Source organism: Rhea americana, unplaced genomic scaffold, assembly GCF_003343005.1.
Source record: "Rhea americana isolate MKP2758 unplaced genomic scaffold, rheAme1 scaffold_190, whole genome shotgun sequence".
In the NCBI taxonomy this organism is placed as follows: Eukaryota; Metazoa; Chordata; class Aves; order Rheiformes; family Rheidae; genus Rhea; species Rhea americana.
In genome coordinates, this window is record NW_028186039.1 from 70837 (window position 1) to 83855 (window position 13019).

The window sequence follows — 13019 nt, forward strand, 5'->3', positions numbered from 1 at the left end:
GAGTGCGTGTGTGTGTGTGTGTGTGTGTGTGTGTGTGTGTGCGCGCGCGGATGTTGCGTGCGGGGGGGGAGGGGGCGGTAATTGGGCAGGTTTCCAATGTATGTCCTTAACAAGCGCCGTCGCCATGGTAACCTGTGTATTCCTCCACGCTGCAGTGTCAATTTTTAATCCCATCGCATGATTTTGGAGGGGAGCTGCAGGTCGCCATGGCGACGGCACAGCTCGGATCTGGCCTCCCTGCGGGCTGCAGGGCCCTGGACGGGCCAGGCCCAGGCACCACTGGCACCAAGGGGACAAGGCTGCTGTGGGGACCTGGCCAAGAAGCTCCCCAAGGAGCAGGCAATCACAGAGGCTCAGAGCCGAATGCCCGGGCCACACAGTGCCCTTACAGGTGGGATGTGCTGTTACTGCCCACCCTCAGTGCTCTCCAGACACTGCCAGCATGGCCTGCCCTCTGCAAGGAGCAGGCCTCTGCAGTCTCCCAGGGTGCCCTCCCATGCCCCCAGCCTGCCTCTGCATGGCTGCAACTGGGACGCCAAGGGTGACATCCTGGGGAAGAGCTGGCCCAGGCACACAGGACTAAGGACATGCAGCCCGGCAAGGACTGCTGGAAGGATACGTGGATATACCACTCACCAGCTTGGCCACAGCCTGTGGTGCCTGCTCTGGGAAAGCAGGAGGGGTGCTGCAAGGCCCCCCGGCACCAAAGCAGCCATTCCTCTGCTTATCCCCAAGCCCTAGTGAGCCAGGACAACCATGACAGGGCAGCTTTGGTGACTGTTGGAGGCAGCAGCCTCATTTTTGAGGTGGATTGAGGACTGGCTGAAAGCTGGAGTTGTCACTGGTGGCACAGAGTCTAGTTGGAGGCCTGAAGCTAGTGCAGTTCCCCAGGGCTCAGTACTGGGTCCCATCCTGTTCAACTTCTTCATCAATGACCTGGATGAAGGGACAGAGTGCCTCATCAGCAAGTTTGCTGATGATACCAAGCTGGGAGGAGTGGCTGATGCACCTGAGGGCTGTGCTGCCTTTCAGAGAGGCCTGGACAGGCTGGAGAGCTGGGCAGAGAGAAACCTCCTGAGGTTCAACAATGGCAAGTGCAGGGTCTTGCACTTAGGGAGGAATAACTCCATGCACCAGTGTGGCCTGGGGGCTGACCTGCTGGAAAGCAYCTCTGCAGAGAAGGACCTGGGAGTGCTGGTGGACAACCAGTTGACCACRAGCCAGCAATGTGCCCCTGTGGCCAGGAAGGCCAATGGTATCCTGGGGTGCATTAGGAACAGTGTTGCCAGCAAGTGGAGGGAGGTGATCCTGCCCCTCTACTCAGCCCTGGTGAGACCTCATCTGGAGTACTGCATCCAGTTCTGGGCTCCCCAGGACAAGACAGACATGGAGCTACTGGAGAGAGTCCAGCGTAAGGCTACAAAGATGATCAGAGGACTGCAGCATCTGCCCTCTGAGGAAGGGCTGCGAGAKCTGGGCCCRTTYAGCCTGGAGGAGAGAACACTGACAGGAGATCTTTGTGTATAAGTATCTGAAGGGAGGGTGTCAAGGGGATGGGGCTAAACTCTTCAGTGGTGCCATGTGACAGGCCAAGAGGCAATGGGCAAAAACCGAACCACAGGAAGATCCGCCTGAATATGAGGAGGAATTTGTTTCCTGTGAGAATGACAGAGCACTGGAACAGGCTGCCCAGAAAGGTTGTGGAGTCTCCTTCTCTGGAGATACTCAAAGCCTATAAAAAGATTGCTTTAGCTAGCTCTTTGGAGGAAACGTAGGACTTGCTCTTGCACAATGCCAACATCTGGGTAGTGCTTACTAAGAAGTGCTCTGGTCAAAAAGTAATAAAGTGTACTTTTCCACCCTCCAGCACTCAATGGCTACTTAGAGCACCACACACAAAATCACTTTTACATGCTGCAGGCCAAGTCCTGCCATGCTGAATTGAGCAGTAATTAATATTCCTGCTCACTTCAGGGTTCACACTCTTTGCTTCCGTCATGAGTACCTGCCAGGCTTTCATTGCCTTAAGGTTTGTACCCCAACATTTTTGATATCTTCAAAAAGAGAAAGATGAAGTTGATCACTCATGAAGTAATTGGATCCTGATAATGAAGGAATAACTAACAGGTATTTCCTTTGCTGCTACTGCCTTCTTCCCCATTTTTAATGAACCATCAATAACAGCGAAGAAGAAAAAAAGACAAAGTCACATGTAAATGCTTTTATATGCAGCTGTGGGAAGTTCAAATTGATTCAAAACAGGTGCAGAGAAAAGCAACCCAGCATTCACCTTCTCTATTTTGGAAACATATTCCATAAAGCCCTTGTTCCTTCCCAGGCTTATCATAAAAGTTCATGACTTAGCATTGGAACAGGTTGCCCAGAGAGGTTGTGGAGTCTCCTTCTCTGGAGATATTCAAAGCCTGCCTGGATGCAACCCTAACATGCTCTAGGTGACCCTACTTGAGCAGGGGGGTTGGACTAGGTGATCTCCAGAGGTCCCTTCCAACCTTGCCCTTTCTGTGATTCTGTGACCGCAGAAGATTTATTTCTTGCAAAACAACTACTTTAATAAAAAAAAGAGAGAGTATTCCTGGTTTCACTGTGGCCTTGCTGGCTGATGTAGGATAGTACCATTTCACCCTCATTTGCCTTTAATTTCCATCCCTGTATCCTGTATTGTAAAGCATCGTTTATTGATCAAAATTTAGCTCTTAGTAATGCTTTTATTTGGTTTTACATGGCTAATCAGACTCCACTGCACCACTTAGGCCTCTAGACCTAATTAGTGTAGGCTGCAACAGAGCTGTGCTTAACAAGAAATACCCTGGCTCACACAAGGCCACTATTAATCTCGATACATTCTTCCGCTACTCGCAGGACAGCAATACCCTACAAGCAGTTGTGGCCACCAGTATTAGGCTCACCTAGATTTGACGCAATAGGCTGACTGAGACCTTACAAAGCATGAAGCAATAGAAATAAAAACTGAAATCTTGGGCTTTTATTCCTGCTGCTTATTCACTGCACAAGGCACTTCAATTCTTTTCCTCGGTTTCACTGTCCACTGTAAATGGCTTTTATGTACAGATAACTACAAAAATTATTCTGCTTATGACTGTCAGACACAGTAGGTGATACCCAAATTACAGCACATAGTAGATTACGCTTCCAACTTGTACTATTTTTAATGAGTAGCAAACAGATCAAGATGAGATGACATGACATGACAGATTCTTTCAGAAAGCTTTCTCCTGTCTTCCGAGTTCCTAACAGTGCTCACTCCACCACAGGAGTGGCACGAGCCATAGCAGAGAAGTCCAGCAGAACAGAAGCTGGCATTACAGGGCAGCTGCTGCATTCTGCCCTCCATCCACTGCTGCTGCCCTCGTGTTAGCTGTACAATGTCACTGTCATACCACTACGATCACATGAGACTGCTGCACTATTTTCCTCTTTTTGATGTTGAGCAACGATGCTGACAACTAACACCAAGAGGTACATGCTGCACAGAGTAAAGCTTTTTACACTTTGTAACACCCATTTTCAGGAGCAACATCACTCTTTGACTAGATCAACCAGATACAATTGTGCATTGTGGGTTACCCTAAGTAGATGAGACATCTCTTTCACACCTACTTACTTAATGGCACTAATGTATATTATTCATACATACAGGATTATCTTGTTCCAGGAGCTGCATACAATATGAATAAATCTACCACAGTAAAATCCCCACCCCAGCTCCACTCACATGACTAAAGTCTTCATCTTCCAAGCGCGTGTGATCCTGGCTTGAGTTGCAGAGCTTTCTCTCCATTATTTGTCCATATTTTGAACTGTAATCACTGTACTCAGTTCCTGCCCACAATGTTTGCATTATTGTTTTTGAATTAGTTTGAGGTGTTTTACATTTAAGTATACCTGTCTGCAACAGCTTTCTGTGAACAAGAGGAGGAGGAGGATGTATCCCTTGGGTCAATCACCAGAATTATCCAAATCTGGGGATTGTCCAAATCTTGGGTATTAATGAGAACCGTTCCAAAGTTTGGATTAGACATAGCCATCTCATTGCCACTGCCTTTCCAGCTGTGCAGATCATACCAATTGCTATGATGTGTTTTTTTTTTTAGGTCATGCATCTTTTATTATGCAATCAATATATAACCAATAATATGTTAGTGAAAGATGTAGCTAAAAAGGTAGAAGCTTAAGAGCAGCCTGTTTTTTATTTCAAACTTTTATTGGATTATGCTCAAATCTCATTAAATCATGCAAAACGAAACTGAAACTTCCCCTCTAACATCTACACACATATTTAGCAAAACGAGTAACATGTGAAAATGCATTGAGTTGAGAGTCAGCATTGTGCTATTTGATTCCAACCATGAAACTAAATATGGGGGATGAACGCAATGTTAATGGATGCAATTATGATCCTCAAATTGGAATTCTTGAACCATTACTATCTGTCACTACAGAAAGCAGTATTATTTGTGCTTAACAGTGTAAAATAATAGGATTCCTATTCATATTAAATAGATGTTATACACCACAAAAGAAATGCAGCAAAAGCTGCTGTGTTGTGGGAACTTCATATCCTGATGAGCAAGATTCGTTAAGCACCTCTTAAATTACTAAGCTTTTTGTGCCACTTTGAAAGATATATTGAATGCCATCTCAACTAAATTTTCAGTATTTCTAGGCACCTTAGCCAAATTCCCACTTTTCCAGCTTCTGCTCTTTGACTTAAGCATATTATCATTCTATCAATACCTTCACTCCAAACCCCACCCCAATGAGATTTTGGGGGAGGAACTGCAAACAGTTCAAGTTATTCCATTTGTGAAATAGTGAATTCAGCAAGAATATTTTCAATGCTCCTTTCCACTCATCATGCTAACACAGCTAGAGTATTGCTTTAGATGATTGGCTCCTCTTTGTAAATCAATTCTAAAAATGGAAAATTTAGAGGTAGAAATGAAATAGCAGAAAAAAAAAAAGGAGTGCCATGTTTTCTCATTACTCACAATTCCACTCAAAATAGTTGCATTGCTAGGTGAAGTATGTATTTTGGTGTATACCAAATAAGAACTCGTGCTTTTCCTTACAGCAAAAAAAAGCATGCATCTGTTGTACCTCCTTTGGTAAGGTAGTGTAAATGGCCATTTCAAAGAGTAAATGTTTTGCAACTGCAAACTTCACCTTTCCTTACTCCATCTCCTGTTCTCTTTTAAGCAATGACCTCCAAATACCCAGCTAGCCCTTGTGCCATGTTGTGGTTCCCTATCTAGGGTCAAGTAACTTACTTTGTAAGACCACCTACCATGACACAGGCCTTGATGTCTGCATGTTGAGATCAAGGCACTCAGATGGAGAAAAAAAGAACATACTTCTGGGACACGCTGACACAGGCAGTCAATTCACGTAAAGTTTGCCAACAAACTGAAAAATGAGTTTTGCTTAACACCAGATTTCCCTATTTGTGCCTCACATGTAGGGTTACTGCCATCCAAGGAAAGAGGTAGAAACACTGTCACAGCTTGTACTTGAGAGCTAAACCATTTGCTGCTGTGCATACTCAGAAAAAAAAAAAGTCCTGACCTGATGTAGAGTAAAACTATTCCTCATAAACTCACTGTGCAGAAGCTGTAGCATAAGGAGGTTTCAATTCCAAAGCTCTAAGTGGCTTTATTAAGAGTATTCTGATTTACCACCCACAGGAAGTAGAAAAGTTTTCCTATTACTCACCAAGGTTTCAGCATCTAACTGTGAAATAGCTATTTTACATCACATAAATTGCTAATAACATCAGTACTGAACTTAAAGACTACATACAATCTCCAAATGTGGCCACAGAGACTGCAAATTTCAGAGTTTTTTATAGTTTTTTATAGAGGTTTTTTATAGTACAATGTTGATTTCCCCTTCAAAACTTAATAGGCACTAACAGTCTAAATCAATCCTCCACTCTACATTCTATCAGAACATTCATCTTTTGCTTAAGGAACAAATCAGTATTTAATTATACTAAAAGCAGAAAAAAGTCAGGATGTCCATTACAAGAGCACATCCTCTAAAAGACGGCTGCAGTCAGGCGATTTCTGTTTTGCATAGTATTAAAGGGAGGTATTGCGCATGGTTCCAGTAACGAGTCTTCAATATTTAAAGCAGTTACAGGCAAGCTGCTTAAATCCATTTTATAACAATTCAATCTAAATGGCAGGCAACGCACAAAATGGCTCCCAGTTAAACACTGCTAAAGCTACAGCCCCCGCCTTCAACTATTCGTGAACAAAGACTACTTCAAACATAACCATTTTTGTAACAATCTAATTTCAGAAAGCTAAGAATATGGTTATTAAAAGCCTTAACACATGCATAGCTAATTGATGTGTTAACTTCTATGACAATGCCAAGACATTCCTAGGCTAGCATTGGAAACCAGTTGTAGAAACAAGTTATCAATATCTAGAGGCATGTAAAAGAAAGTAATTGTTAATATTTTGTTTTATTACCACCAAGGCAGGACATACAGAGAGATTTAAAATTTAGGTGTATTTACCTCCTGAACTACTGACTTCAAGCTTACAACTCTTGTTTTCAAGAGCACAACATATTTTACTGCAGAATCCAGTGGGTAACAGAGAACTCCACATGAGGAATTCTCCATGAACTATGACCTATCCCATATGTTCAGGATGAAAATGAAGATAACAATGCCTTAGTGTCAGAAGAAATTAAAATTATTTCTGTGTGTAGGTTTATAACACTTCCCCAGGTAAATTAACTGAAGCATGCATTAATCTCCTTACACAATCTGACTTCTGTAAAAAGTCCACAGTGCTCCCCTATTTGGATGTCCTTTGCATCAGATACTATCTACAGTGATCAGAAACACAGCATTTAACAGTTTTATTATGTTAAAATATACCTTAACTAGAAAAACAAAACTACAGTCATTTAAGCTTAGTTTATCCCAAATTAACTGAACAGATGAGAGTCACCTGTTATTCCATGTGCAGAGCATAAAACTTCAATATTAAACACACTTGCAAAGTGTGGAATTAATTACGCTAGGATACATTGCAGACTACAGTTATATGAATAATCATGTGAAAGCTAGACTCGGCAGCTCAAATTAGTGGAAGTTTTTCAACATTTGGGATAAATACACCATGGAAAGTGTACAATATAAAAGAAACAAGTAACCTGATCTTTTTGCCAGCATTATCAAACCATGAAATCGTTCATTCACAAATACCTGCAAGTTAGGCAAAATAAACACTTTAGATCTCTTCTTGCACAAGCATGGCTACTAGGTATGAAACAACTCAAGCTTTCTGGATGTGATCAAGAGATGGTAAGAACCCAAGATTCTTTTCTAGGTAGGCGTTTAGATCATGAACCAACTGTGAATCCCCAGCATGAGGGAAAAAAAAAAAGAAAAAAGGAATTCCATTACACTGCAATAAACACAGGAGTTCGAGTCACTGATTTAATTTTATACAAGTCAAACTACACATTGTATAAAGAGTACAAGGCAGTTCTAATAGTTGCTATTGCATGTTACAAAAATCAATTTAGCTATTAAGGGGAATTTGGGGGATGAATCCTATTTCACAATTTAGAGTGAATTGGCAATTGTGGTTTTGCAAAGCCTTTGTTAAGACTAGAACTCTAGCTCCAACAGGTTACCTTTCCAGTAAAGTTCAGATTCACACACAATAGGATTGTAGTTCTCCTATTCTGAAGCAAAATGATGTTAACATAAATGATTCAAAGGGGAGGGAAGACAAGTTTTACTTAGTTTTCATATCCAATAGATACGTAGAGGCTGACAAACCATACAAGATACTAGTGACTTGGACCATATCCAAGAGACACATTAGTGTCTGACAGTGTCACTTGATATTCAAGCAGAAATGTCACAAAGCTTTCCTTCTTTCAACTTTGAAACCTATGATTTTCAGCAATACTGCATGACACAGGCTACAGAGTACCTTTATTACCTTTAATACAGTCACAGTATGGGGGAATGTTCTTTTGGCAAGTTGAGTTAAGATACAGCACAAGTGCTCCCATTGGAGTTTATTGCTGGCCTAAAATTTGCCTAGTTTTGTTACACATTTATATAGTTTGCAGCCTGCTATCACAAATTAAGGTAAGTCAGAATTATCTGACCTGTCCAGCAAGGCAATTCTGCCTTTGGTAGCAAGCTGTAACCTACCAAACTAACAATACCAATAGTTCTAAAACTATGAAAAAAAAAAAGGAAAAAAATGATACTCCCCCCAAAAAGCCCAGATTTAAGCCTCTTATATTCAGTTTATTTTTAATATAAAAACCACTTTGCACTGAAGAGTAGGTAAATTACTCCTGCTGAAATGCTATAAAATCAAACTTGGCTGAATTTCTACAAAAGGGGGCTTTTCCTGCTTTGTACCACTACTTCCATACAACCTCATCTGTTCAAATTTGGGATACAAATCAAACCTTTTTGCCTCATTACTTAGTTCTTAGGCCATTCACTCCTGCAAGAGAAGAAACCAACTTCTGAAGTACTAACATAACACTAATGGCCTGACAAGTAGGAAAATGTTCCATAATAGTGTGCAACGTAAGAGGAGAGCTCTAGTCTTAATCTCTTGAACTAGATCTTGATCGTGAGCGAGATTTTGAACGAGATCTGGAGTGGGACCTCGATGCAGCTCTTTTGGGTGGCGACTCTGAACGAGCCTTGGCAGATGGCTGCTGCTGTGGAGAATTGGAACGAGACCTACTCCTTGACCTGGATTTAGATTTAGCATCTCCTTTACCATTTTCTTTGGGAGATCGAGACCTGGACCTGGATCTGGACCGCGACTTCTCAGACTTCTCCTTGGATCTGCTGTGGGAGCGTGAACCCCTGTCAGACTTGGGTTTCGATTTGCTCTTTGATCTAGACTTCCTGCTTTTAGATCTGGAACGTGAGCGGTCTTTGCTTCGTGACCTGGATTTAGATCTTTCAAAAAAAAGATAGTGTTTATTCTATGTGAACTGCAATATACTTATAGCAGTTGTAAGCAGTTATTAATAGTGCAGAAATCACTGCTTATCGGAAAACACCACATCACTTACCGTGAACGGCTTTTGGAGACACTACGGGACCTGCTGCGACTGCTCCTACTTCTACGACTTCTGCTTCTGGACCGCCTTCTAGATCGTGACCTAGAAACATTTCAAGTAGTATTTAACCCTTTTTCTTAGTCTGGCATACCCTGCTATGCCATCCAGCACAGAAAAGGCATTCATGAATTTCTCAAGAATGAGTGTAACTGTATCAAGAGACCACTGATTCACTTCAGCTCAATATAGTGTCACTAACCTGATGCTTCAGAAACTTAAATATCCCCAAACCCAGTTTTACAGTATTGCATAAAGTAATTCCTTCCACATTTCCAGGGACTACAATTCCTAAAACAACAACTAATATTAACTTAAAAAAAAAAGTAGTAAGTACTCTTAATATAAATTGTCATCATGTGGAGAGTAACATCTAGAAAGTTACCTGGACCTGCTGCCAGAGTAAGATCGCCTATGGCTTGATCGTGGCTTGTCTTCAACCAGCCTGATTTTCCTTCCATTTATCTCTGTGCCATCCAGTTTGTCCAGGGCACGCTTCATGTCCGAGTAAGATCGGAACTCAATTACTCCTTCATTTGTACGTTCTTTGTGAGCATCTGCATAGGTTACTTCACCAGCTTGTCTCATGAAATCCTTTAGAGAGAGTACATGAAGAGTTACTTGACTATCTTATTTATGCCTGCAAATAGATTAAGACAAGTCTGAACAAAGGTAAAAGAAATTGCATAAACAGTCACATGCAAACACATTTCAAATATTTCTACCTAAATCACAGTAAGTGATATGTAAGTATTTACATAAGAAGTTACTGCTTCCCGCTAGTCACAATAGGCTCTACAATAGAACATTAATACATACTTTTAAATCCTGCCAACTACAGCGACTGGAAAGGTTTTCAACAATCAGTCTGTACTCTGTACGAACAGGCGGTCCATATTTATCTCTTCCAGATTGTCTCCGACTGCTATATCCGCCACCACCCCCACCTTTATTGTACAAAGAAATAAAGTTAGATTGTCTCCTAGCATGAAGAAAAAAAATGTTCTGAAAAAGTTAGTTAAACAGTTATATTTACTGGAGTAGGACTTTATTTCTCTAAGCCTCCAATAAACTTGCAATTTTGCCATAATCTACATTAATGGCAAATTATACAGACTAAAATCCTACAAGTCTGTGCTCCTAAGATCTGTTAGAGAGTGACTGCTCCTTATTAGATTCACCTTGCTAAGTTTTATTTTACAGAACATTGTAAAATATAAAACTTAACTGATTACATGCATTTCTACATTTTACAAAAACGTTTACTAGTTACACTAAGTACTTACATCACAGTATGAGGTTTTTGGTGGTGGTTTGGCCACAAAACACGCAAGGTAACAGTCACCTAGTTCAGTTTAAACAGTTTTGTCTAACCCTTGGAATCCTCACCATCACCCTGCGTCTAATGGCAAAAGGCTGCTGTCGTCATGGCTTCCGGTAAGGTCAGCCAAAGGGTCATAGGGCAAGGGTCACACAATGTATGGAAAAGCCATGGCCAATCAGGAAAGGCAGTCATCTTAGCCTCAGTGGACACAGCCTCAGCCCCACTGGTCACTTTTAAATTGAAACATCAAGGACTTGTTAAAAAGTTGGAATTGAACATGCAACAATTTTAAAACAACATACATTTGAATTTTTTAAAAAAGACAGATTCCCATCCCACCCCATACCAAGATTCTAGAGATTAATGAAAGATAAACCTTAGTACTTGGAACTACAGTACTAGGTCAGTTAGCTCAGCTCCTCAAGAAACCATACAGGTCAGCTGAATATAGTAATGCTTACAACATTCCCCACTTAGTACTGACTTCTGCTTCAAGTCCTCCCCCACCCATTACTTCATTCTGCATATTAAACTGAAATTATTTTTCACACTTAAGTTCACAGCTGAGTGTTTCTATGCCAATTATGCATTTGCATCTATTAATTAGCATTAGTGATGCAACATCACTAATTCATCTACATGCTCTTAAGAACACTAGAGCCTTTAAATTAGCAGAGTATAGTTTCCAGTTAACAAGAAACCCCTTCCAGAACAAGGCTACAGTTTTGCAGCTAGAATTGCTTCACAGTTTCGCTCTCAAATTTCTTAGAGGATATCCCGAGTGCAATGTTGGTGCTGGGAAAAGCATCTATAATGCACAGTCAGCAGATAGCCTGCTCCCAACAATGCACTAGGTATCCTGTAACACCTCGCTTGCTAAGGTAGCGATACCCCACCCCACATTTCCACGGGACTCGGCCCCATCCACTCAGTCACCCCAGGCTCTGCTCTGCCAAAAGAGCTGAGCCGCCTCCCCTAGCCTTCTTCTGCCCTTGCCCGAAGCAGCCCTATAACCAAGCAAAAAGACAGAGCCGTACTCACTGCGACTACTGTAGCTGTATCCATCCCTGTCGCGGCGGGGGCCACGGGCGTGCTCCACGATCACCCGCTCCCCACACAGATCCTTGCCATTCAGTTCATAAACGGCATCATCGGCGTCTCGGGAGTCCTCGAACTCCACGAAGCCGTAACTAAGAACGGACGAAAAGGCCAGTCAGCCACAAGACCAGCCCTGCCAGCGCCGATGCCTTTAGGGTGGGGACGACACGAGCGGCGGCCTCTCCTGGTTTCTCCCGCCCCCGCCCCATCCACCGCCCACCGCCAGCTCCCCGGGGGCAAGGGCGGGCACCGCCACAATGGGGCCGGCCCCGCCGCCGCCGCGCCGCCGCCATTTTGAGTCGGGCGCCACGCGGCAGGAGCCTCCGACAACATGGGGGGTGCCGGGTGGGAGGGGCGGCCCGGCCGCGCAGGGGAGCGGGCCGCGGCGCTCGCCAAACGGCTCCCGCCCCGCAGGCCGCAGGGCACTCACCCGTTTTTGAGGTCGACTTCGAGCAGGCGGCCATAGCCGCTGAAGAAGCGCTGGATGTCCTTCTCCCGGACGTGGTAGCTCAGACGGCCGATATACACGCGCGGCATGTCCGGAGGGGGAAGGGGAGGGAAAGGGGAGGGAAAGGAAAAGAAAAAGAGAGGAAGAAAGAGAGAAGAGCGCGGAGGCCGGTGCTGCGAAACCTACAGAGCGCCGAGTACCCGGCCTTCTCCGCAGCACAATGGCGCCTGCCGCCCGCGCAGCCTTTTATATCAAGGGGCGGGCTCTCGTGAAGACGTCAGAGCGAAGGGGCGGAGGGGAAGGGAGACGTAGGCCTCTGCGTCATAACGCTCCCGCGAGAAGGCGGTGGCGAGGTGGGGGAGGGGAGGAAGGGAGTAGGCGGTGCGGTCTGCGCGCAGGCGCCAAGGTGGAGGCCTGCGCTCGCTAGGTGACGCTCGGAACTGCGCGTGCGCAGAGCGTTGGCGCGCTTTGGCTCTCGGAGCGCGCTGGGGGCCGCTGCGCACGCGCGGCGGGTTTTGGACCGTGGCATGTCGCGACCTGGCGGCAGCGCCTTGCGCTGCGCTGATAAGGAAGATCTTGGTGCCTTGGTTGTGTTTTTTTCCCCTCCCCCCAGTCTGTCTGAGACAAACATCCCATAAACTGGAGTTTCAGAGAGCAAATCCTTGGGACCAGAGAACTAGTTTTCTAGGATTCAAAATGGACCTTTCAGGTTGGGATGGTCTGGCATATGTTATCTGTTTAAGAGGCCTTCCAGAAGCAGTTATGTGTTAGTTATCCACAATACTGACCAAGGTTATGAAATGTTTCCTGGCTTCCCTTACAGTCTTCTAAATAACAAGAACATTTCTCCCTATATGCTAATAAAACTGCTATTTCAGTGTACTATGCTTTTTGCTGCAGCACTGTTTCATAGTATATGTTACTGTTTGTATTATATATTTTAAACAAATACACTAGTAATATATGTAAAATATTACACTATAT

At 43.7% G+C, this 13019-nt stretch overlaps 1 protein-coding gene across 1 annotated transcript; it reads right to left on the reverse strand.

Annotated features, from left to right (window-relative positions):
• Positions 1-6492: 6492 nt before the first annotated feature.
• On the reverse strand, positions 6493-12271 carry SRSF6 (serine and arginine rich splicing factor 6). Its single transcript, XM_085302590.1, has 6 exons — positions 12018-12271; positions 11531-11679; positions 9985-10112; positions 9551-9759; positions 9121-9210; positions 6493-9004 (listed from the first exon to the last, which is right to left on the reverse strand). The coding sequence occupies exons 1-6, from the start codon at positions 12122-12124 to the stop codon at positions 8641-8643; spliced, it is 1047 nt and encodes a 348-aa protein (XP_085158716.1). The 5' UTR covers positions 12125-12271; the 3' UTR covers positions 6493-8640.
• Positions 12272-13019: the final 748 nt, after the last annotated feature.